This window comes from Coregonus clupeaformis, chromosome 29, assembly GCF_020615455.1.
Source record: "Coregonus clupeaformis isolate EN_2021a chromosome 29, ASM2061545v1, whole genome shotgun sequence".
NCBI lineage: Eukaryota > Metazoa > Chordata > Actinopteri > Salmoniformes > Salmonidae > Coregonus > Coregonus clupeaformis.
The window spans coordinates 30,299,730-30,324,623 of NC_059220.1; the positions used below are offsets into that span (position 1 = coordinate 30,299,730).

General features: G+C 47.5%; 1 protein-coding gene across 2 annotated transcripts in view; it reads left to right on the top strand.

Moving 5' to 3' along the window:
* The window catches only part of LOC121545025 (connector enhancer of kinase suppressor of ras 3), an 81,392-nt gene that overhangs the window by 13,057 nt on the left and 43,441 nt on the right, over positions 1–24,894 (top strand). For both annotated transcript variants that reach the window (XM_041855355.2, XM_041855354.2), the window contains exons 2-4: positions 15,881–16,044; positions 22,142–22,344; positions 23,295–23,382. In XM_041855355.2, coding sequence (XP_041711289.2) covers positions 15,881–16,044; positions 22,142–22,344; positions 23,295–23,382 — 455 coding nt within the window. The remainder of the gene's footprint in view (positions 1–15,880; positions 16,045–22,141; positions 22,345–23,294; positions 23,383–24,894) is intronic.

The window sequence follows — 24,894 nt, forward strand, 5'->3', positions numbered from 1 at the left end:
ACAAATGCGCTTATATGACTCTCCTCCTCTGGTCTCACTTCATCAGGCAAATTACGTTAACGGGGTGGAATCCCAAAATAAATGTTTTCAAGTTGTAAAAGCACATTTAAAACTAGTTGTGCAAGACATTTTATAAGTAAAAGGATAAGTAGCGTATCGTTTTTAAAAATGTGGATGCTTTTCTCCTCTGAGAAAACAACAGTTGATTCAAAGGGGTTGTGGCGGATTTCAAACACTTCCGTGCTAGAAGCCGAAAGGATACTCTTGTGCATCCTCTGCTGAAGTAGGCAATCAAGGAGGTGAGCAGACTAACTGTTCTCCTACTAACGAATTGACACACTCCTCAAGCATTTGACCACTAATCGGTTACTGGGTCACGGATGAGTCGAGGAGAGGACTGACTTTTTCCCAATTGAGAATCTCCCAAAGAGTCTGGGAAACAGGGAGCATCATGGGAGATGCTGTGTTTTCCTTTCATTGGTGCTCACTGGGAAAAGCTGACTCTTTTTACCACCTCTACTTCTGTTTGCTAAGTCCCATTTTAGACCAAGTCCCAGTCAATAGTAAATTCACGTTGACAGAGAATTACTGTGGGTTTAATTTCCAATAATCTGTTACTCATTTTTGTTCTGTCATGATAGTGGTCCTCTGTAGCTCAGCTGGTAGAGCACGGCGCTTGTAACGCCAAGGTAGTGGGTTCGATCCCTGGGACCACCCATACACAAAAATGTATGCACGCATTACTGTAAATCGCTTTGGATAAAAGCGTCTGCTAAATGGCATATTATTATTATATTATTATTATAGTGTTGAGAGACACACAACAGGTGTGTAGAAAGGTTCAAACAAGAGAAGCACACCTGGAAATGAAAAGGGTGCGTTTTGTGGTTAAAAAAAGAAGAAAATATTGCCGTGTTACTGTTCCACTGCCAGAAGGAAATAGTAGATCATTAATGATTTGTGGGAGTTCTTCCCTTCTCTTTGTGTGTCACTCAAATGCATCATAAGAGATCCAGAAACACATTGTGTATCAGAGAGAGAGAGAGAGTGAGACACAGGTATGTCATTAACATGGCAGAGAAGGAGTCGGTGCTGTGCCACTGCCTGGCAGTGGGGTGGATGTCTGTCTGTGTCGTGCCCTGTGTGTGTCACACTGGCTGGTCACGCTGTCACTCACAGATAGCATCCCACTGAAGATGACTCACCATCAGTCTCTCCCACACAGAAAACAGGTTAGACTCATCTCTCTCTGTTCCGAAGGATCTGAGCGCTAGCTGTCGGGACTCATATTACATTCAAATGTTCATTCTATTCATTTCTAATGTACAGCGAGTAAGCTGTGAAATTTAAATGAAAGCGATACAGCACATCATTGTGGTGTGTTGATTGTCAGCATATTGCTTGTTATGTGTGTTTAATGACATGACGTTTTCTGTCCTGTGTGTGTGCTGATGACTATATGGTCTTCAGTGGACAGAGTAACAATGCTCAATCCCTTTGACCCTCGTCTCCTCCATCCCTGACCTAGATGCGTGTAGGCTGTAAATCTTTCCAAACAGGACGTCCATTCTCTCCCCTCTTCCCCCTCCCCCATTTCATCAATGGCAGCTGATATCTTCACAAGTGTCTTTTGTTTGAGACTGAACCATATACGGTTCCCATAGAAATGTGGTTTGTCTATAACCACCTAAATGAGCGGTGCACGTTTCTCCCTTGTTGTGGTTTCTGTTGGCTTCCAAGACAGACCTATTAAACTAGCCTGTAATCAGCATACCAGGCCACCATGATCATACACCAGACATGGAGAGAAGAGGCCACTGTTCTCCGTTCACTACACTGTACAGGCAGTCTATGGCTGTCTGAGTAGGGTCAGGAGTTTTCCCTTGGTCAGGTTTCATCGTTAGGAAAACCTCCTTGACATATCTACAGTATGAGCCCATGGTTGGGCCTGGTGTAGGTGTCCTCTGCCTCGCTGGGATGAGCCGTGGCGGTTTTTTCTCTCTGTGAAAACTGAAGAGACAACCTCAGAAGGACTGCAATTATGGTTTAGCCTGCAGAGATGTAGTAATGGTATAGAAGTTGACATAGTAGAGGCTGAGGTTTAAGTAGTAGTTGACATAGTCAAAACTGTTTTTCAAGTGACTGGCAAACTCTGGGAGGTGTGTTAGTCGCACAAAGACTTTGGCTGTCCTAGGACAGACCTGCAATAATATGAGCCTGGAGTGCCAGGTAAAAGACAAGCTGAGGGGTTGTGGAGCAACAGAGTTTTTCAGACATTTTGGTGGCTCTTTGTTACTCTCTTTAGCGGTTGTTTGTGTGAGGTTTATGAGCAGCGTGGCTAGCTGGCTGGCTGCAGAGTGATGAGTGTTTATGTAAGGGTGAGAGGTAGTTCTAAAACCACCAGCATTACGCACAGCTGCTGCTCCAGACCTCAATGAATAAGAATGCCCATAGAACTGCCGTTGCCGTGTATGTCCTCTGAATGTTGTACACGAGCCAATGCAGGGGCAGCCAGAGCTGTGAAAAAGGACTTCATAGGAGGACAGGAACAAACTCAGCCACCCAGAACTGGTCTTTCCGTTATGTGTACTGTTGAAACTTGGAGGTGACTGACATGTTCGGTGCTTGGGGACTAGCCAGGAGTGACTGTCAGGGAGGTTTCCTGTGGCACTTTCTGTTCACTCTTTTTTTTCTCCCCTCGGTCTCTTTCTCTGTCTATGTATCGTTCTGTCGATCTTTGTCACATGCCTGCAGGTCAGCGAGTACATCCACAGGTCTAAACTCCCCTTCCTTTCCCCCCACAGCCATAGAAACTCATCTCCTCAACCTCTGTCAGTATCTCACCTCCTTCTCTCATTAGCTGCTGACTGAGTGAGGTATCCCCAGTGTGACTGAAGTTGGCTGGAACCTACAGCTACCCCAGGCTGTTGATCTGCTTAACACAAGCCAGTAGTGCTCCCTTATCAGTCAGACTCTTAAGACTTTTTTTTTTTGTAATGTTGGAGACCCTGGTTAAAAGTGTCATCTCTGTTCAAGATGGGCCCTGCAAGGCAAAATTACACTTTGTTAAACTCAAGGACCCAACACAAATAGCCTACAGAAACACACCAACAGATCAGCTGATGATAACCTCACCAACAGCAAATTCGGGACAACTTCAAGGCATATACAGTGTATTCAGACCCCTTGACTTTTTCCACATTGTGTTAGGTTACAGATTTATTCTAAAATTGATGAAATTGCTTTTTCCCTCCTCAATCTACACACAATACCCCATAATGAAAGAGCAAAAACAGTTGTTAAAAAAATTAAAATAAAACGGAAATATGACATTTACATAAGTATTCAGAGCCTTTGAGCAGGACTTTGTTGAAGCGCCTTTGGCAGCGATTACAATCTCGAGTCTTCTTGAGTATGACGCTACAAGCTTGGCAAACCTGTATCTGGGGTGTTTCTCCCATTCTTCTCTGCAGATCCTCTCAAGCTCTGTCAGGTTGGATGGGGAGCATCACTGCACAGCTATTTTACAGGTCTCTCCAGAGATGTTCGATCGGGTTCAAGTCCGAGCTCTGGCTGGGTCACTCAAGGACATTCAGAGACTTGGCTCGAAGACACTCCTGCGTTGTCTTGGCTGTGTGCTTAGGGTCGTTGTCCTGTTGGAAAGTGAACCTTTGCCCAAGTCTGAGGTCATGAGGACTCTGGAGCAGGTTTTCATCAAGGATCTCTCTGTACTTTGCTCCGTTCATCTTTCCCTCGATCCTGACTAGTCTCCCAGTCCATGCCGCTGAAAAACATCCCCTCAACATGATGCTGCCACCACAATGCTTCACCGTAGGGATGGTGACAGGTTTCCTCCAGACGTGACACTTGGCAAAGAGTTCAATCTTGGTTTCATCAGACCAGATAATCTTGTTTCTCTTGGTCTGAGAGTCCTTTAGGTGCCTTTTGGCAAACCCCAAGTGGGCTGTCATGTGCCTTGTACTGAGGAGTGGCTTCCGTCTGGCCACTCTACCATAAAGGCCTGTTTGGTGGAGTGCTGCAGAGATGGTTGTCCTCCTGGAAGGTTCTCCCATCTCCACAGAGGAACTCTGGAGCTCTGTCAGAGTGACCATCGGGTTCTTGGTCACCTCCCTGACCAAGGCCCTTCTCCCCGATTGCTCAGTTTGGCCGGGCGGCCAGCTCTAGGAAGAGTCTTGGTGGTTCCAAAGTTCTTAAATTTAAGAATGATGGAGGCCACTGTGTTCTTGGGGGACCTTCAATGCTGCAGACATTTTTTGGTACCATTCCCCAGATCTGTGCCTCGACACAATCCTGTCTCGGAGCACTACGGACAATTCCTTCGACCTCATGACTTGGTTTTTGCTCTGACATGCACTGCCAACTGTGGGACCTTTATATAGACAGGTGTGTGCCTTTCCAATCAATTTAATTTACCACAGGTGGAGTCCAATCAAGTTGTAGGATGATCAATGGAAACAGGATGCACCTGAGCTCAATTTTGAGTCTCATAGCAAAGGGTCTGAATACTTATGTAAAGAAGGTATTTCTGTTAATTTTATTTTATACATTTGCAAAAATGTATATAAACCTGTTTTCACTTTGTCATTATGGGGTATTGTGTGTAGGTTGATGAGGAAAAAGTAATTTAATCCATTTTAGAGTAAGGCTGTAACTTAACAAAATGCACTGTAGACAGTAAACAAGATGGGCCATGAGGTCAGAATGTACACATGGACAGTCCTACCCACAAGTATTCCTTATAGCACTGGGGGAAAAAGTGATATAGCTTATAAAAGCTCAACATGCACAGTTGGGGTTAGATGCTCAGTGGGGATGGTACTGTTGTTGCTCAACTGTGCCTTTCACACTGGCCACTGTGTTTTGTATGGGTTTTGTTTTGCTCCTGTGATGAGAAGTCATGCATCAGAGGAAAGCTTAGCAGTCTGTCTCTGTTTTTTTCCTTCTAATTACAGCCCAGGCTGGCCACAGCCATTGTGCTGGAATTCCCACAATGGAACTCCTCCTGAGAACAATGGCTGAATTCCTCAGATTCCCCACGGGTTTGCCAAGCTAAATAAGAAGACGAAGAGTTACAGTGGCCCTGTTATTGTACACCCAGCAGCTTTCCCACTGTCCAGCCCTGGCAGGGTAGGACCAGGGATAGAATGGGGAGGGGGCAGATGGCCAGGGCCCCCACTGGGAAAACTGAGAGGGGAGGCGGGGGGGGAGAGGAGGAGGAGGAGGAGGAGGAGGAGGGCAGGCTCTTTCTTTCGGTGGGAGGTGAGAGTGTGTTCTCTTCCATGTAATCAAACCCCTGAGAACCCAAGCTAGGTCTGCTTGAGTCTATACACTGTGCCTGGTGGCGGATGTGAGACTGGTGTTGGGAGAGCGAGAGAGAGGAGGAGGAGGGGGGTGGGTGTGTGTGTGAACATGCATGTGAGCATGTACCAGTGTGTTCGTATACTGTTGGAAGGAACAGATGTGCAGATCATCCTAAAGCTGCAGCACATAATCAATTATGTAGGATTTACCAGTGATATGATCAAGGTCTGCAGGTCTGCTTCAGAGAAGAAAGAGACTTAAAGGTCCAATACAGCCATTTTTATCTCAATATCAAATAATTTCTGGGTAACAATTAAGTACCTTATTGTGATTTGTTTTCAATTAAAATGCTAAAAAATAAGCAAAAATAGCTTCTTAGCAAAGAGCAATTTCTAAAGCAAGAATTTTGCTAGGACTGTCTGGGAGTGGTCTCAGTGGGAAGGGGAAAATTGAAAAATAGCTGATATTGGCAGAGAGGTTTGGAACTCTTATTGGTTATTAACTAATTTACCGCCTGGTAATGTCACCAAGCAGGCCAAAGCGCCATCCCACCAAAACAGGCTGAAATTTCAGGTGGTCTTTTCAAAGAGCTCTTACACTAAAAGTGCATCATCATAATTTTCACAATTTCACAGTATTATTCCATCCTCGTAGTGTGGAAATCATGTTTTTGACTGCACTGGGCCTGTAAGGACAAGACCTGGATTATCTAATTGCATGTTTGTGTGGTCTTCTGTAATAGGACACACACTCTAAGGTATTCAGATTTACTTCCTGCTCTCATTGTAGCCTACAGTAAATTACCTTACACATGACATCTGCTTCTAAATGTCTTGCAGTATAATGACAGCTAGACTTTTGTTTTTGTCTCTACTTCAGAGCATTTCCAATGTCTGAATCGCCTGGTCATTCCTCGATTCTCCCTGTACTGTCATATTCTGGCTACTGAAAGGAAACCTGCGGTTTTGAGTGCTTCTGTACGGATGTGAACCAGGAAATGTTAGGATTATCACAGGACTAGCCAGGCCGTTATAGGCCGAGAGGATAGACTCACTGTTTACATTGCCAAAAACCTGTGCTTTTAGCCTTAAGGAGGCTGCAGTTCCATGGCCTTCAGTGTGATCCAGATCCATTTCTACAGTCCAAACGGAGCCTCTGGCTCTGGGATCTTTGCTTTCCCAGCTGTCCAGAATCCTGCATGTCTGTACGTCAACTCATGTCAACTTTGGACTAAAGCTGTTGTGTTGATAACCTGTTCTACATACACAATATATACAAAAGTATGTGGACACCTCTTCAAATTATGGATTATGGATTCGGCTATTTGAGCCACACCCGTTGCTGACAGGTGTATAAAATCGAACACACAACCATGCAATCTCCATAGGAAACATTGACTGTGGAATGAAGAGCTTAGTGACTTTCAATGTGGCACCGTCATAGGATGCCACCTTTCCAACAAGTCAGTTTGTCAAATTTCTGCCCTGCTAGAGCTGCCCAGGTCAACTGTAAGTGCTGTTATTGTGAAGTGGAAATGTCTAGGATCAACAACGGCCCTTTCCTGTTTCAGCATGACAATGCCCCCGTGCACAAAGCGAGGTCCATACAGAAATGGTTTGTCGAGATTGGTGTGGAATAACTTGACTGGCCTGCACAGAGCCCTGACCTCAACCCCATTGAACACCTTTTGGGATGAATTGGAACGCCGACTGTGAGCCAGGCCTAATCGCCCAACATCAGTGCCCGACCTCACTAATGCTCTTGCGGCTGAATGGAAGCAAGTCCCCGCAGCAATGTTGCAACATCTAGTGGAAAGCCTTCCCAGAAGAGTGAAGGCTGTTATAGCAGCAAAGGAGGGACCAACTCCATATAACATTTTTGAAATGAGATGTTCAACGAACAGGTGTCCACATACTTTTGGTCATGTAGTGTAGTTCCAGGCACCAATCAATGGGTGTAGCGGGTGGCAGCAGGACCCCACAGTAACAGCAGGTGCCTGTCCATCCAGCCCCCTGCTCCAGAGTGGGTGGGGTAATTACAGACTGGGGGCGTCAGGTCGACGTTTGCTAATCATCCCCTATATTGTGAAAATCGATCACTCAAAGTATTTTGAAACGGACCTTCCTCCTATTATGTTACAATGAAAACACAGTGAGTTGGCTTGAACCATATGTTTATGCTGGACCATTTAATCAATTGGATTGTTGCAGTCTCAGCTGGAGTCACTATTACGCACACTCAGACCATAAGATGTTCAAATGAGGAGAAGCCTGGCTTAATGGACAACATTTTTGTTACACAGAATTTGTATTTCTGTGTTTCTGCATGTTGCTTCACACTTCATCTCAGCTTTGGCATTTAAGTGCATGTTAAGTGCTGTTTTCAGGATAGCGTTAAAACGTTTGTAAAGTGTTTCAGCCTGGTTTGGCCTTTTGAAGAGCTTTCACAAACTCCCCCACTGCCACCCCCTTCATCAATTCACAACAATGTGACACCCACCTCCCTCACTTGTTTTTATGTCCTTAATGGACGTTGATAGTTTCTCACACACACCCTGTAGCCATTGATCTACGCTCTATAAACTTTTATCAGGTCTCTGTGAGAGAGTGCGTATTTTCTTCTGGATGTGGCAAGAGTACAGGCCAGAGAGATCATGGTATTGTCCCTTTTGAGTCCCTGAAGCCTCTGGGAGAAAATGCACCCTGTGGTTCCTATGAGATAAATGAAGTATGACTTGTATGCCTATTGGGATAATGTTGTCTGTGGTTCCTATGGGAATAATGTAGTCTGACTGGGGGTACCCATGTTTCCCACTCTCTCCCCTCTCAATTAGTCCCATTGAGGGGACGGGTCCTGGGTCCCCCCACACACACAGGCTGTTTTGAAGTGGCAGCTTTTGTTCAAACTCTCCCAATTAGACTGCCAGGCTCGTCAGGTTGGACTGTACCGTGATCTGACCCAGAATTCCAAAGTCATGGCAATGCTCTGGGAGAGGGATTTGGAAAATTAGAAACACTTAAACGAATCAAGCAATTTATATACAGTTGAAGTCGGAAGTTTACATACACCTTAGCCAAATACATTTAAACTCAGTTTTTCACAATTCCTGACATTTAATCCTAGTAAAAATTCCATGTCTTAGGTCAGTTAGGATCACCACTTTATTTTAAGAATGTGAAATGTCAGAATAATAGTAGAGAGAGTGATTTATTTAAGCTTTAATTTATTTCATCACATTCACAGTGGGTCAGAAGTTTACATACACTCAATTAGTATTTGGTAGCATTGCCTTTTAAATTGTTTAACTTGGGTCAAATGTTTCGGGTAGCCTTCCACAAGCTTCCCACAATACAGAGCTGGTGTAACTGAGTCAGGTTTGTAGGCCTCCTTGCTCGCACACGCTTTTTCAGTTCTGCCCACAAATTTTCTATAGGATTGAGGTCAGGGCTTTGTGATGGCCACTCCAATACCTTGACTTTGTTGTCCTTAAGCCATTTTGCCACAACTTTGGAAGTATGCTTGGGGTCATTGTCCATTTGGAAGACCCATTTGCGACCAAGCTTTAACTTCCTGACTGATGTCTTGAGATGTTGCTTCAATATATCCACATAATTGTCCTTGCTCATGATGTCATCTATTTTGTGAAGTGCACCAGCCCCTACTGCAGCAAAGCACCCCCACAGCATGATGCTGCCACCCCTGTGCTTCATGGTTGGGATGGTGTTCTTCGGCTTGCAAGCCCCCTGTCACGGTCGTCTATGTCGTCCAAGTATGACCAAGGCGCAACGTGTCCAAGAAACATGACTTTATTAATCAAAGTAACCAAATACAAAACAAAAGACGACTCAAATGAAGTCCACGGTACAACAGACCGAAAACGGAACAAAAACCCACAAAAACACAGTGCAACCACAACAGTTTAAATATGGCTCCCAATCAGAGATAACGAGCCGACAGCTGTCACTCGTTACCTCCGATTGGGAGTCACATGAATAATCAAGAACCACCACAACATAGAAATGAACACCTAGAAACCAACATAGAAATACACCCAAAAGAAAATGAACAACCCTGGCTCAATAATCAAAGTCCATGGAGCCAGAGTGTCACAGTACCCCCCTAAAGGTGCGAACTCCGGGCGCACCAGCATACAGTCTAGGGGAGGGTCTGGGTGGGCGTCTGTCCATGGTGGCGGCTCTGGCACTGGTCGTGGTCCCCACCCCACCATAGTCACTACCCGCTTACGTAGCCTCCTCCAAATGACCACCCCCAACTAAACCCCCACAGGATTAAGGGGCAGCACTGGACTAAGAGGCATCACCGGACTCAGGGGCAGCACCGGACTAAGGGGCAGCACCGGGCTAAGGGGCAGCACCGGGCTAAGGGGCAGCACCGGGCTAAGGGGCAGCACCGGGCTAAGGGGCAGCACCGGACTAAGGGGCAGCACCGGGCTAAGGGGCAGCACCGGACTAAGGGGCAGCACCGGACTAAGGGGCAGCTCCGGACTGAATGGCGGATCCTGGCTGGTTGGCTCTGGCTGATCCTGGCTGGCTGGCGGATCCGGGCTGGACGGCTCTGGCGGATCCCGGCTGGACGGCTCTGGCGGATCCTTGCTGGACGGCTCTGGCGGATCCTTGCTGGACGGCTCTGGCGGATCCTGGCTGGACGGCTCTGGCGGATCCTGGCTAGACGGCTCTGGCGGATCCTGGCTAGACGGCTCTGGCGGATCCTGGCAGGACGGCTCTGGCGGATCCTGGCTGGACGGCTCTGGCGGATCCTGGCTGGACGGCTCTGGCGGATCCTGGCTGGACGGCTCATGGCTGGCTGACGGATCTGGCTGCTCATGGCTGGCTGACGGATCTGGCTGCTCGTGGCTGGCTGACGGATCTGGCTGCTCATGGCTGGCTGACGGATCTGGCTGCTCATGGCTGGCTGACGGGTCTGGCTGCTCATGGCTGGCTGACGGATCTGGCTGCTCATGGCTGGCTGACGGATCTGGCTGCTCATGGCTGGCTGACGGGTCTGGCTGCTCATGGCTGGCTGACGGATCTGGCTGCTCATGGCTGGCTGACGGATCTGGCTGCTCGTGGCTGGCTGACGGATCTGGCTGCTCGTGGCTGGCTGACGGATCTGGCTGCTCATGGCTGGCTGACGGATCTGGCTGCTCATGGCTGGTTGACGGATCTGGCTGCTCATGGCTGGCTGATGGTGCTGGCTGGGCGGCTGGCGGTGGAGGCGGACCCCAGCCTCGGATTGCGGTCATCACCTCCAGCAGGGCGGCTCCCATCTGCAGGAGCTGCTCTTGCTGGCCCCGAACCTGGGCTTCCAGTCTAGTATGGGCTGCGTCGGCTCCTGCTGATTCCATAGCTGGTGTATGATTCTGTCTGGCGGAAGGCTCTGGCTGATCCTGTCTGGCGGAAGGCTCTGGCTGATCCTGTCTGGCGGAAGGCTCTGGCTGATCCTGTCTGGCGGAAGGCTCTGGCTGATCCTGTCTGGCGGAAGGCTCTGGCTGATCCTGTCTGGCGGAAGGCTCTGGCTGATCCTGTCTGGCGGAAGGCTCTGGCTGATCCTGTCTGGCGGAAGGCTCTAGCGGCTCCGGTCTGGCGGACGGCTCTGAAGGCTCATGGCAGACGGGCGGCTTTGCAGGCTCAGTACAGACGGGCAGTTCCTGCGGCGCTTGGCCGACGGACAGTTCAGACGGCGTTGGGCAGACGGGCAGTTCAGGCGCCGTTGGGCAGACGGGCAGTTCAGACGGCGTTGGGCAGACGGACAGTTCAGGCCCCGTTGGGCAGACAGGCAGTTCAGGCGCCGTTGGGCAGACGGGCAGTTCAAGCGCCGTTGGGCAGACGGGCAGTTCAGGCGCCGTTGGGCAGACGGCAGACTCTGGCCGTCTGAGGCGCACCGTAGGCCTGGTGCGTGGTGCCGGAACTGGAGGTACCGGGCTGAGGACACGCATCTCAGGGCCAGTGCGGGGAGAAGGAACAGGCCGGACCGGGCTGGCGACGCGCACCGTAGGTTTGGTGCGAGTGGCAGGAACAGGCCGGGTCGGGCTGGCGACGCGCACCGTAGACTTGGTGCGGGTGGCAGGAACAGGCCGGACCGGGCTGGCGACGCGCACCGTAGGTTTGGTGCGAGTGGCAGGAACAGGCCGGGTCGGGCTGGCGACGCGCACCGTAGGTTTGGTGCGAGTGGCAGGAACAGGCCGGGCTGGGCTGGCGACGCACACCGTAGGTTCTGTGCGTGGAGCAGGAACAGGCCGGGCTGGGCTGGCGACGCACACCGTAGGTTCTGTGCGTGGAGCAGGAACAGGCCGGGCTGGGCTGGCGACGCACACCGTAGGTTCTGTGCGTGGAGCAGGAACAGGCCGGGCTGGGCTGGCGACGCACACCGTAGGTTCTGTGCGTGGAGCAGGAACAGGCCGGGCTGGGCTGGCGACGCACACCGTAGGTTCTGTGCGTGGAGCAGGAACAGGCCGGGCTGGACTGGCGACGCACACCGTGGGCTTGATGCGTGGAGTAGGAACAGGCCGGTCCGTACTGGGAACACACACCACTGGCTTTAACTGGGGATCAGGAACGGGCCGGACCGGACTGGTAACACACATCAGTCTCTCACGCCGTGCCGCAACAACTTCCCTTCCTCTACTCGCCAATGGCTCCCGTAATCCGATAGCCTTCTCTCCACGTCTCCCTGTGGCAGCCTCCTGCTGCCCAGCCGCCCAAGCCATGTGCCCCCCCCCAAAATTTTTTGGGGGTTGCCTCTCGTCCTTCCGACGATGGCCCTGCTGATGCCGTTGCTCCTCTCCTGCCAGGTTCTCCCCCTTCATCGCCCTCCGGTACCGGACGGCCTCCTCCTGCGTAATATGTCCCCAGCCGAGGAGGACATCCACCAGCGTTCTCTCCATACCTGGCGCTTCCTCCCCAAGAAATTCTTGGGTAGTACTCTCGGGCTTCCAGCCTTGCCTCCGTGCTGCCTCCTCATATCGCCGCCTCTCGGCTCTAGCTGCCTCCCGCTCTTCACGAGGACGGCGATATTCTCCCCGGTTGATCCCAAGGCCCCTTACCATCCAGAATCTCCTCCCATGTCCATGAATCCTTTATGGGAGTCCATAAATCCTGTGTAGGTAGGTCCTGTTGCCGCTTGACACGCTGCTTGGTCTTTTTGTGGTGGGTTTTTCTGTCACGGTCGTCTATGTCGTCCAAGTATGACCAAGGCGCAACGTGTCCAAGAAACATGACTTTATTAATCAAAGTAACCAAATACAAAACAAAAGACGACTCAAATGAAGTCCACGGTACAACAGACCGAAAACGGAACAAAAACCCACAAAAACACAGTGCAACCACAACAGTTTAAATATGGCTCCCAATCAGAGATAACGAGCCGACAGCTGTCACTCGTTACCTCCGATTGGGAGTCACATGAATAATCAAGAACCACCACAACATAGAAATGAACACCTAGAAACCAACATAGAAATACACCCAAAAGAAAATGAACAACCCTGGCTCAATAATCAAAGTCCATGGAGCCAGAGTGTCACACCCCCCCTTTTTCCTCCAAACATAACGATGGTCATTATGGCCAAACAGTTATATTTTCGTTTCATCAGACCAGAGGACATTTCTCCAAACCGTAGTCTGGCTTTTTTATGGCGGTTTTGGAGCAGTGGCTTCTTCCTTGCTGAGCGGCCTTTCAGGTTATGTTGATATAGGACTTGTTTTACTGTGGATATAGATACTTTTTTTATCTGTTTCCTCCAGCATCTTCACAAGGTCCTTTGCTGTTGTTCTGGGATTGATTTGCACTTTTCGCACCAAAGTATGTTCATCTCTAGGAGACAGAACACGTCTCCTTCCTGAGCGGTATGACGGCTGCGTGGTCCCATGGTGTTTATACTTGCGTACTATTGTTTGTACAGATGAACGTGGTACCTTCAGGCGTTTGGAAATTGCTCCCAAGGATGAACCAGACTTGTGGAGGTCTACAAATTTTTTTCTGAGGTCTTTGCTGATTTTCTTTCGATTTTCCCATGATGTCAAGCAAAGAGGCACTGAGGTAGGCCTTGAAATACATCCACAGGTACACCTCCAATTGACTCAAATGATGTCAATTAGCCTATCAGAAGCTTCTAAAGCTATTTTCTGGAAATTTCCAAGCTGTTTAAAGGCACAGTCAACTTAGTGTATGTAAACATCTGACCCACTGGAATTGTGATACAGTGAATTATAAGTGAAATAATCTGTCTGTAAACAATTGTTGGAAAAAGTACTTGTGTCATGCACAAAGTAGATGTCCTAACCGACTTGCCAAAACTATAGTTTGTTAACAAGAAATTTGTGGAATGGTTGAAACAAGTTTTAATGACTCCAACCTAAGTGTATGTAAACTTCCGACTTCAACTGTAGGTATTGAAGGTGGAAGGGAAGTTCTCCTTTGGGAAGATGTTTTGCTTGTCTACCCAAAGCTTTGTAATAGGCCCTTAGGCCGTTCAGGAGAAGTTAATCTCAGAATTGCTTAAGTATGGGAAGGAAAAGCCAGAGCAGGCCTGGTAGCCCGAACTTAGTTTGCCTTCCCCTCTCCCCTTCTTAACTTGTCCGTAGAGATATTCCGCAGAAGGATGGCATCATTCCACAGGAAATGCCTTCTTAACACGCCGAGGGTAATGCAGGAAGGAGAAACCTTAGGCCTGTGTTTCCATTCTTTTTTGTTTCTCTTTAATCCCATTACCAGCAGCTGGCCCAGTCAGAGGCTGAGGCTGTGTTTGTGTTGGGCTGCGTTCAGTCCCCCTCCGCTGCACAGCCCTCACCGGGTCCCTCTCATACTCCCCTCCACTGGGCCTTTGAAGTGAGCTCACTCTGTGCTGCCAAAACTCAGTCCATTTTAGGGATTAAGCCCAAATTGCGTAAAGTCTGCCCTGGGAATTCTCAACCCAGGAATGTGAAAAATGTTTAGACAGTAAGTGAACTTGACTGGTTGCGTTATGGGTTATAGTTGAGCAGTTTGATTTCACTGAGATTCCTTTGCAGAAGCCTTGCAGACTTTCTATCATTTTGGGGTTTTATAAGAGGTTGTTAAAAAGGAACTTCCATGTAAAAAGCACAGTTAATGGACTGTTAAAGAGATTCTTCTGCACATTTGTAGCATTTAGTATTTTGTGAAAGACTTGGCTGTTCCGTGTTGGTGCGTTTTGAATATAGGCCCATGTGAATGTAATTGTTTCTATGACTGTACAGAATGTGCCAGTGTGTATGTGAGGTGAGAGAAGGGGACAGTCACAGCAGCATATGCTACTCTTGCTGCAATCCAGTAGAAATGTGATTGGCACAGCAGTCTCTGTGGTCTGTCCTGGGAGCCACTGTCTCTGCTCTGCAGTCCAGACAAATTAACAGTCTGTTCTGGTATCTGCAACCGGATCTCCTGCAGCACTAAGCCATTCACCACACTGACACACACACACACACACACGTTGCTGTAGCAACAGCACACCATACACACACATTGAATGCCACACAGGTGTGAAAATATGAGGTATAAAAGATGGCATAAAGATGGCTCCCAACCACAGAACATACCCCATCTGCACACACTTGATGCTCAACATAGTGAATTCATATATGGAGAGTGGTTGATATGGCTGCAGTGTAGACTGGAAAGAATGTACGAAACCAAAGCTCTTTCCTTGACTACTTGTCAATAGAGAAATGGATGGGTTTTGGATGGCCATACTCACAGCACGTCTCTGCGTCTGTGTGTGTGCATCCCTGTGTGTGTGTGTGTACATCTGTCGGGATCAGGGGGGTTGTGCAGCTGACAGGCCATTCAGAGGGCCAGGGCTCAGGGCCATAGCTGTGCAGCTGCCCCCTCTCTGTGCCCTCATTGATGGACTAGATGGTGTTTACCCCCCCCCAAAAAAATAAATAAATAATGGTTTATTATGAACAAGAAGCATTTGTGTTTGGCTCTCTTGGGGGGGGGGGGTTAAATTATGAAAACAGCATTGCATTGGACCAATTGATCCAGCTGAGCCCTTAGTAGGTGTGACTGTAATGTAGTATGGATTGTTTTTCCTTGAGTGGGCAAAGTGGCTGGGATTGTGATAGTTAACTCATCCAACAGTGTGGGGTTTAAAAAGCAGCTAAGAGACATCCCCCAACTGTAATCGGACAAAGAGCCGTCCATTCTTTAACTGGCCCAACAGACTTAGGAACGTAACCGCTCTTCTGTTTATGGTGTGTTTATCTTGGTGATAGATCTGATGCACCTGTTTCTCTCTCTGTGCTATTGGTCTGTGTACTACACAGCTGCCCGTATGTCATCAGGTCCATTATTAGAACTGGGCTTGTGTCAAGACATGGGGAGACCGACTTCCACAGATCCTGTTGCGTCTTTAGGGAGATTCATGTGGGTAGGGCTCTGTATCACTCAATGTAATAGAGGCCTGCATAAAAACCACTGCTTTTACAGTTATTTCATGTTAAAAGGTATTTCTTATAGGTGCTCTTTGTCTCATCAAGGTAGTTACTCTCGTTCTCTCCTTCCCCATCTCTGTGTCCAGGCCTGGATGACAGCCTGCAGCAGTATGTGCCTAACTTTGAGCGGGAGAAGATCAGCGGGGAGCAGCTGCTGAAGATCTCCCATCAGGACCTAGAGGAGCTGGGTGTGGCCCGCATCGGACACCAGGAGCTGGTGCTGGAGGCCGTCGACCTGCTCTGTGCTCTGGTACGTACATGGTGCTCACATGTCTCTCTCTCTCCTGCAGGTCAATAGGTTGTTTCTCGTTTAAAATAAGATCATGACAGATCATGAAAGCCCTTGTGTGAAATTACGGATGCTAGGACCAGGAGCTTGCTGGTTGTTCAGTGAGAATCTCTGGAGATGGAGCTAAGGTCATCAGCCCTGCTGTCCCTTTCCTCGCTCTCTCGGTGCCTGTGTGTGTGTTTGAAATAGGCCCAGATTGTAGTTGGCAACCAAAGGAACCAGTGGTGCAGAATCTCTAATTTCTCACAGTACTCAGTAGGGTGTGGAACACTGCTCCAGGACATTAGAGTAGGAAAAGCTCTATTTCAGTCCAGGTGGAGGGAAATCAGGCTTTTTAATCAGGCTCTATGGGCTCCAGGTCTGGTGTGGTGGTTAGATTTGAGCTGATGACTAGTAGTGGTCAGATGGGGAATCACATCACTTAGACCTGTTTGACAGGACATGAAGGGAATGAAGAGAAGAAATGGGTGTATCTCTATCCTTCTGTTTCTCTCACAAACACAAACACACACACACACAGAGAGAGGGCGAAATGTCAGGTCAGCTGTTACATTCCCAGTGCACTCCTGGCCTCAGCCTTGTCTCGCACCCCAGTGGCTCATGGGAATGCCGATGCGGCCTTCTAGCCTGGCGACCGGCCATCCATCAAAAGAGCTGCCAGTAGAAGAGTTATGGTCAACACGACTGTCTTAAAGCTCAGAGAGAGGGAGAGAGGCGCTCCTAAAACATTCACCAAGCTCAGACTGAAACAGAACCAGGTTTTCAAACAGATGGGATTGATTTGGTTTTTTATCGTTTCCTGTGTCAGCCCAGATTGCGGTCTTAAGTTTTGATCAGTGTCAGCGTTTTTTTGTGTGAAATCCTTATGCTCCTTTAAAATGGCTCGCACTACAGATTCTTCCTCTATCAAGTTCCTAAAAAGAGCATGTCCTTTTAGATTTTATCCTGCAATGCTCTCTGATCTTGCATTTATTCTGTAGAAAAGGAAGTTCATGACTTTAAGCAGTAGACCAACAGCTCACTTTACCCAAACAGATCTCACTTAGCTGGCACTGCTAAATACCCACCACCTAAATGCCAGAGGAGCCTGGTGTGGTCTATGGTTCAACATGAGTGGGGTTCTTGCCCTTGACATCTGATCCTGGTTAGTTTGCTTCTGATGTTTAAGGTTGAGATTCAGATGGGGAGAGCGGCACATTGATTAACCCCAGCATGGTAGCTGCCAGTCTGAGTGCCCTGAGCCCCATGTCTATGTCCAGCTGTGGGATCCTGATCCTGGGATAATCCGACACAAGGCCGGAGACGGACCTCTGAAGCCTGTTGTTCCTTGATTCATCATCTCTAGGGAATATTCATTGGGAAGTGTTGTTGGATAGTGTCTGAGCATCCCTCTCTGGAGCAGTGATGGTGATAACAGCTTGAAGAGATAAGACCCTAGGCAGTAACTGTGATACTGTGACCATTGGGAACGGACACATGGAAACGCTTTTTACAGAGGGAAAGGGTAATGCTTATGCTATGATGAATCTGTGTCATATGTTATGTATAATACCGTACATCCTTCAGTCCAGACAGTGTTGGGGATGCTACTCTGAAAATATAGTTTACCAAGCTACCAATGACTTCACACTGGAAGAAGTTAAGCTACACTAAAGCTAGCCTTAAGAAAAATATAGCTTACTTAACTGAAGTTACTTAGAAAAAGTACTTTGTGAATTTTTTTATCTAAATCTGAAATGTCATAGACTACAAATTGCAAGAACAGATCACTCTGGAGTCAGATGTTAACAGAATGTAATTTAGCCTATTAAACACAACAAGTGAGAATTGGGCACACAAAAAGTGTTTGAAGTGAGAGTTGGGCAGGTCTGATGCTGAAAAAGAAAGGACGTTCTTGCCTACTTCACCCATATTTTATTTTTGCTAAAAAAAAAAGTAGTGTGTAGTTCCAGTAGTTAGCTACACCACTACATGGCAACACTATCAATATTTGAATATAGTTCAACTACCACCAAGCTACTGCCAAATGTAATTAAATTACTAGTTGAACTAAATGTAGTTCACTACTCCCCAACACTGAGTCCAGAATCCCTTCCTCTATGCTCAGGGTAATTGGGCCCAGATTTCTGCTTACCCCCAGAGCCAGCGATTTAGTGAAGCCTCATTGTTTTCTCTTGATGGGCTTCATAAATTTAACCTCTATTCCCTCGTGTTTCCCCAGCGTGTGTTATCTTTAACAAATCTTCTCCCAGTCCAGAGCCTTTGTTATTTCTCGAAGTAAGTTGAGTCTGTTAGGAGAGGATGATTATGTTATGTCATTCAGACAGAGGATCAGAGAGGATGTTTAGTCGTACTCGTTTCCCCCGCTAGTGAACCTGGGTTTGGAATGCCGGGCCATCAGTGACACGGAAACGCTCCTCGCACCCCTGATTGAGGAACCCTGGGTAAACAAGCTGGTCATGCTGATCTGCTGTGGCTCTCCTTATTAACAGAGGCCCCGGTCTCACTGGCCACACAGGAGGAAGACAGACCCTCGTTTCAATTAAATTTAACTGGGGAGAGGTCACAGCTTATGAGTGGAACAACCAGCTGACAAACACCAGACCCTCTCGCTGTTGGGTCAAACAGTCCATCTCTTCTCTTTGTGGTCATACAGCAGTCCTTTCACGGTAGACCAGATATCCCCTGTACTGGTCATGGAGCCACAGTCCCTTCCCCTCAGCAGGATGTTAGACTGGCTGAGTTAATGTAGCCCTTCAGTACCACTCAGATTACAGCTCACACCAGGCAAAAGCCATCTGAGAAAACTGGTCTCTGGAGACAGAGGAAGAACATGTTAATTATTCAAACTGGGACTCTCAAAACCATGATGACTTCTGCAGAAACCCATCTTGAAACCCAACACCTCTGTTTTTTCCAGGAGTAGATATTAAAGGTGAAGCGGCAAAGTAGTGCGGTGGAAACTGCTGTGTGGTGTTTTACTGTCCACTGTGGACCTGTCCCTTGGAGGAGCGTACCAGACTCTCTCTTCAGGAGCAGGAAACAGATGTGGCCCCCACCTGGCTGATTGATGGGGGTGGGGTGTGGGAACGCCCATCTTGGGACATGTTCCTGCTGTGTTTCTCTGGTGGTGTCAGGTGATGCGTACCGTTGGGCCCCTGCAGTGAGGGGCAGGAAGAACCTGTTGTGATAGCCCTCCTCAGGTCTCCTGTGAACACTTCTCCATGTCCATGTCAGGATACAGGGCCTATCTGGAGGCCCAAGCAGATCCTTTTCACAACAGTCACTTCTCTGCTTTCTCGATGCTAGCTAAGCAGTGCCCATAATAAGACTGATTGAAATGTAGTGAATTTGATTTGAAATACACATTATTCACCTTGTCACTATTCCTATAAGTTGCTACAGCTATGTGACGGGGAGGTATTGAACATCTGCGTAGCAGTCAGAGCTGGTGTTTCTGTGTGTGATTAGCCCGCTAATGACAAAGCCAGGAGTGCTGTTTGATCTTAACTGGCTCTCCACAGCTTAGTGTCAAAGTCTCACTATATCTGTTTTGGTGCAACACAGTTGCTGTGTGTCTTTTCATGGACCAGTGTTGGGTTTTAGAGTGTCTGAGATATTTAGATGCATCTTTTCTCAATTTCTTCTCCAAGTATAAATCTGCCTAAAGTTAATGAGGTTCCCATAATGACCTGAGGCTCTTCGTGTCTCGGTGGACCTCTGAAAGAGCAATTTGGATGTTTGATTTACTAAGTGAGATGAGGGAAATTGTACGTGTTGTGAGTTTGCACAGGATTTTCCTAGCCACCGTGCTTCTACATCTGCATTGCTTGCTGTTTGGGGTTTTAGACAGGGTTTCTGTATAGCACTTTGTGACATCTGCTGATTTTAAAAAGGGCTTTATAAATCAATTTGATTGATTGCTACCTCAGCCCCATGCAGCTCGTTGGGGACAACTCTAGGATGAGGTAAGTAATATATAATCTGTTCCTGAGTAAATGCTCCTAATATAAAACGTCAGCTGAGTGGAGTTAGCTGCTGATCACTTACAGGTTTCCTCAGTGTGGAGCTGGGCCGAGCGAGCACAGGCTATTTTCTGCTCTTTAGCGTATTTAGCCGTTAGCATGCCAGTCAGGCTTAGGCCAGCGAGGCTGGCATGGATGCAACACCCTGTGAGCCATCTTACTTTTATTTGTTTATTTTTTTGGGGGGGGGCGGAGGAGAAGAACTTGGCCAGACTAAAATGTAAAATGTAGAAGTGTTTTTAATGCAGTGCTACACTAACCAGAGCAAGCAGCTGACTGACGTCATGATGAATGTAGCTGCTGTGACGTTTGATAAGAGCATTACAGTCTGAACCTGACCAGAATCTGTGTTACGGTCAGGGACTTATTACCAAACGGGCACACAGGGCACGTGCCCCCCAGGGCCCCCTTGAGGTCGAGTGCCCTCAGATAGCATATGATGGCAAAATGTGTAGAATTGCAGGAAATTAGCTTTAAAACTGCACAATTCTCTAAGCTTAATGGCAAAATGTGAACAAAAGCATGAAATGAGCTATAAAACAGCAAAAACAAAAATCGGCCACATGGCAAAAAGTGTAGAATTTGCAGGAAATTGGCTTTAAAACTGCAACATTTTCTCTTAGCCTCGTGACAAAATGTGTAGAATAGCATAAAACTTCCAATTTGGTGACCCAAATGCGGTAGTCAGGCCCTGGTTAAGGTTACTACAAGCTTCACTCCTTTGATGTACCTGCCTGCATGAGGGTGGAGTGGGATTTTTGATAACACAGATGATAACACAATATCCTCTCTGGTCCCACTCCCATTCACAAGTATCAAAGTAAAAAATGTCTGTCTTTTCATTTTGTGAAAGCAAAGAAGTGTCGCCTTCCCTTGCTACTGTAGTAGCTAGCTGGCAGTCTGGCTAGCTGGCTTTAGCCTGGCTAAAAACATAGCAAGCTAGCTAGCCTTTTTAGCTTCCCACATCTGCATGTGAAATAATCAGATTTATAATTTTACCAAAATATGCCCTGGCAAATATTCTTATACTTGCCAGTGTAACCTAAAACATTGTCCCAGTTTGATATCCTACTTGTGTATTCATTCCCATATCAGCTATCAGGGAAAGTTGGAGCATAACTAACAATCCAATGCTTAATCCAGTATAAACTAATGTATAAAATATATTATACAACAGGAAATATTCACAAATTCACAGCATAACGGCAGAGTCATGTCTTAAGTGTAAAACTAATAATCCATGCTTTCTGGGAATGCTATGAAGTCCGGAAGTTGTGGGCATAGCTAGAAAGTTGGCTGTCAGAAGTATTACAATGTACAGGGCATAACATTGGCCTCGAATAAGGGATTTCATTTGGCCAATAGGACCCATTTATATCAGCTTGGTATTTTCAGGGTCGTTAACTCTGAAAGAGAAAATCTCTTTCTACACAGTTGAAGTGAAAACTAGGTTTGGTGTGTCTGTCAATCATTTGCCTAATCACTTTCCCTGGAGCAGGTCAGGGTTGTAAGGGCAATAGGAATCAAAGGAATGAACAGTAGACAGAGCATTATACATTATATGTCTGTCTGCTGCTCATGACCCCTGAAGCCCCTTATTTTTGTCTGTGTGAAGGGTCTGTAAATTAGTGGAATGCGCAAGGAGGACATAGCCTGGATCAGGAATGCAAACTTTGCCTGCTTTATGGGAATCCGGTGTGGGAATCTGGGGTGACGCCTTGAGCCAGAGATGGACATAAAGAATGCAGGGGAATTTCACCCCAGAGGTACCGAGAGAGACATGGCCTCTTAAATCGTGTGTGTCATAGAGCATTACAATGAATAACCCACATTTACTCTGCAGGAAACAACATGTTTGTCTGTGAAATGAAATCTAGAGCCGTAAACATCTGGATAAACTGTTCCGACCAAGAATGTGGCTGCTATGACATTGATTGACATTCACTGTAACATACTGTACACTTTCTTCTATGACTAACACTAAAACGATAACCTCTCAAACTCAAATCTTCTCTCCTTTCTTCCCCTCTCAGAACTACGGAGTGGAGACAGACAACCTAAAGGGTCTGGTGTTGAGGATGAGAGCGGCCACCAACGGCCTGCACATGTCCACGTCAGACCGCAGGAAGAGCCCGACGTACGATGGCAGCACATCCCGGAAACCTCCCAACGACTTCCTAACCTCTGTAGTGGAGCTCATCGGAGCCGCCAAGAGCCTGCTGGCCTGGCTGGACAGGTAAGACCTAACCTCCATGGTAACTTTGCATAGCTGCCGTAAAATACGAGAGTCCTAGCTACATAAAATCTGCTATATACATTCTAGCTCACGGACTGCCATTGGGGTTAGCTGTAATGTTAGAATTTCCTACGCATAGGAGTCATTGAGCTCACTGAATCACCTCATGACTAGAATATGCTGCTACGCTACACATTACAGGCATTGGTTTTCCTCAGCCTTTACAGACTATAGCAGAAACACAGCTCTTCTCTCTCAGGAGAGTTTACTAGAAAGGGTTTGAGGACATATGAATAAAATTGGATACAAGTCTGGAGGTTTCCTTTACCTCTGTCTAGTCATTGTCCAGATAATATCCAGATGAGATTTCAGAGTCAATCTAGACATAATGTACTGCTCATGTATGATGCAGATTATTTTCATAGCATTTGTTTTAAAGATCACTCTCTGTCAATGAACTTAACCAAAAGTAGTATTTTCTGAAAGTAGTAGTAGTCATGTTACCATGTTGACCTTATTTTTGTTTTTTCTGAGGTTTGTTTCCAGATCCAAAATGTATATAATATGATGATCTCCCAACATATTTGGGGGCCCCACTGTGGTTGAGGGGATAGCGTTAGAGAGCTGTGTTTTTGGAGTTCAGGGGTGCGTGTTTGAGAGGAGGAATGGAGAAGGAAGCTCCAATATGGCGACACACTGTGTTCCTTCCAACCACTGTCTTTGACCACAGAGCCTTCTACCCCAGACACACAGAAAGCAGAGCAAGGTTCACCAGTACTGTTCTTTCCCTATTAACAGCATCCTAGTGGCTCTATGTCACTCTGTTGTTCCACTGTGAGATTTACCCCCTTATCCAGCTCTCCTGACAGCTACTGCATCTCCGTGTGGTCAGGAACATGACCTGAGGATGTAATGCTAAAATGGCCTCTCAATCTTCTCTCTGGTTGCAGGACGCCCCTGACTGGGATCAGTGACTTCACCACCACCAAGAATAAGATCATTCAGCTGTGTCTGGACCTCACCACCACAGTTCAACAGGTATGCATGCTCTCTCGCCCTTTCCCTCTCTCCCTTTTCCTCTCTCTCTCTCTCGCTCCAGCTCCCTTACCAACCCATAGCTCTTTCCACTCAGGGCAGACTAGCCTGTGGGCATACACATGTAGGATTAAGTAAAGGAGCAGGGGGTTATGAGAGCTGGGGAGAAGGGGGGGGCTATGATATGACATCACCCTGAAGCCAGTAGCCTGTCTGAACACAGTACCCCCCCCCCCCCACTCTTCAGGTTAGCTAATGAGGAGACCCCCAACCATGGTGGTGTTTAACGTTAATCGCAGCCTCTGCGTTTACAGTTTCATAAAAACTTCTGGTGCTCTTTAAAAAGCATATGCCACCATTCCGCAGGCTACATTATTCCCCTGGCCATCTGGTTCCAGTCACCCACCCCCCACCCCCCCAGCGGGAGCGCATACTGTCTGTGTGTACATCCTGTGGAGGATTAGTGCACGGTGGGTTGAGGAGCTGGTACGGTGCTCTCCTTCACTGCCACATATAAGATATTTACCTCCCCTTAAAAAGTAGTGAATTACCAAACATCCTTCTAGATTAAATGTGTTTGATTTGGCCATGGGCGGTCAGATTGTTAAGGGTCTATTTATATCAGATTTATAGAAAGGGGTTAGTTAAAGACCCAACAGAGAGTAGCACAGTGCCAAGCTTCTTTTTGACAGTTTCTTTCTCCAGGGTATCCCAACAATTGATAAACAGGCTTTACATTTTATACCCATAGTGAAAGTGGCTGTTGAGACTGCAGGTGCCGCTTTTGAAAGGTTATTGCATCGAGTAATTTCCGTTCCCTGAGTGCCGATTGCCTCGCCGATGTCTGGGATTTCAGCGGCCCGGTGATTTACTGTTTTGGGTCTCACCCTGGGTGTGGAGGAGGAGGAGAGGGGGAGCTGAGGGTAGACGTTTCCCACGGAGGCGTTTGAAGTGAAGGTTTTTGTGTGGAGTTAGCCTTGTGCTCCAGGGATGCCTGTTGCAGCTTTGCTGTGGTGTACTGTAGCAGACCCCTTGGCCTCCATGGCCTGTGTGAGAGGCCCAGGTGGATATCTCTACAGTTCACCCAGGGGCTACCTTAGCCTGTCACAGACACATGCAGGAAGTTACCTCCAATGCTCTCATGGACCAGTGTATCTCACATAGTCTTTAGACATGCTTGAACTCTCCCAAACGCGCTGTGGGGGAGTATCACTGTGATTTTTATGGTGTGGGCGGACTTCATGAGGTGACATGGCCTGTTCATGAACCTCCCCCATGAACAGGGCTTTTAGGATGGATGATTTATGTCATCCTGGCTGAATGAACCCTATGTATACACGTACAATAGAACACCGCAATGAAACCACGAACATGCAGCCATCTCATCTGACCCGTGAGGTGAGAGCTTGCTCTCAGTCTTCTTGCAAGGCAGTCGGGTCAAACACTAAGTGATGAGATAATATTTACATTTTAGTCATTTAGCAGACGCTCTTATCCAGAGCGACTTACAGGAGC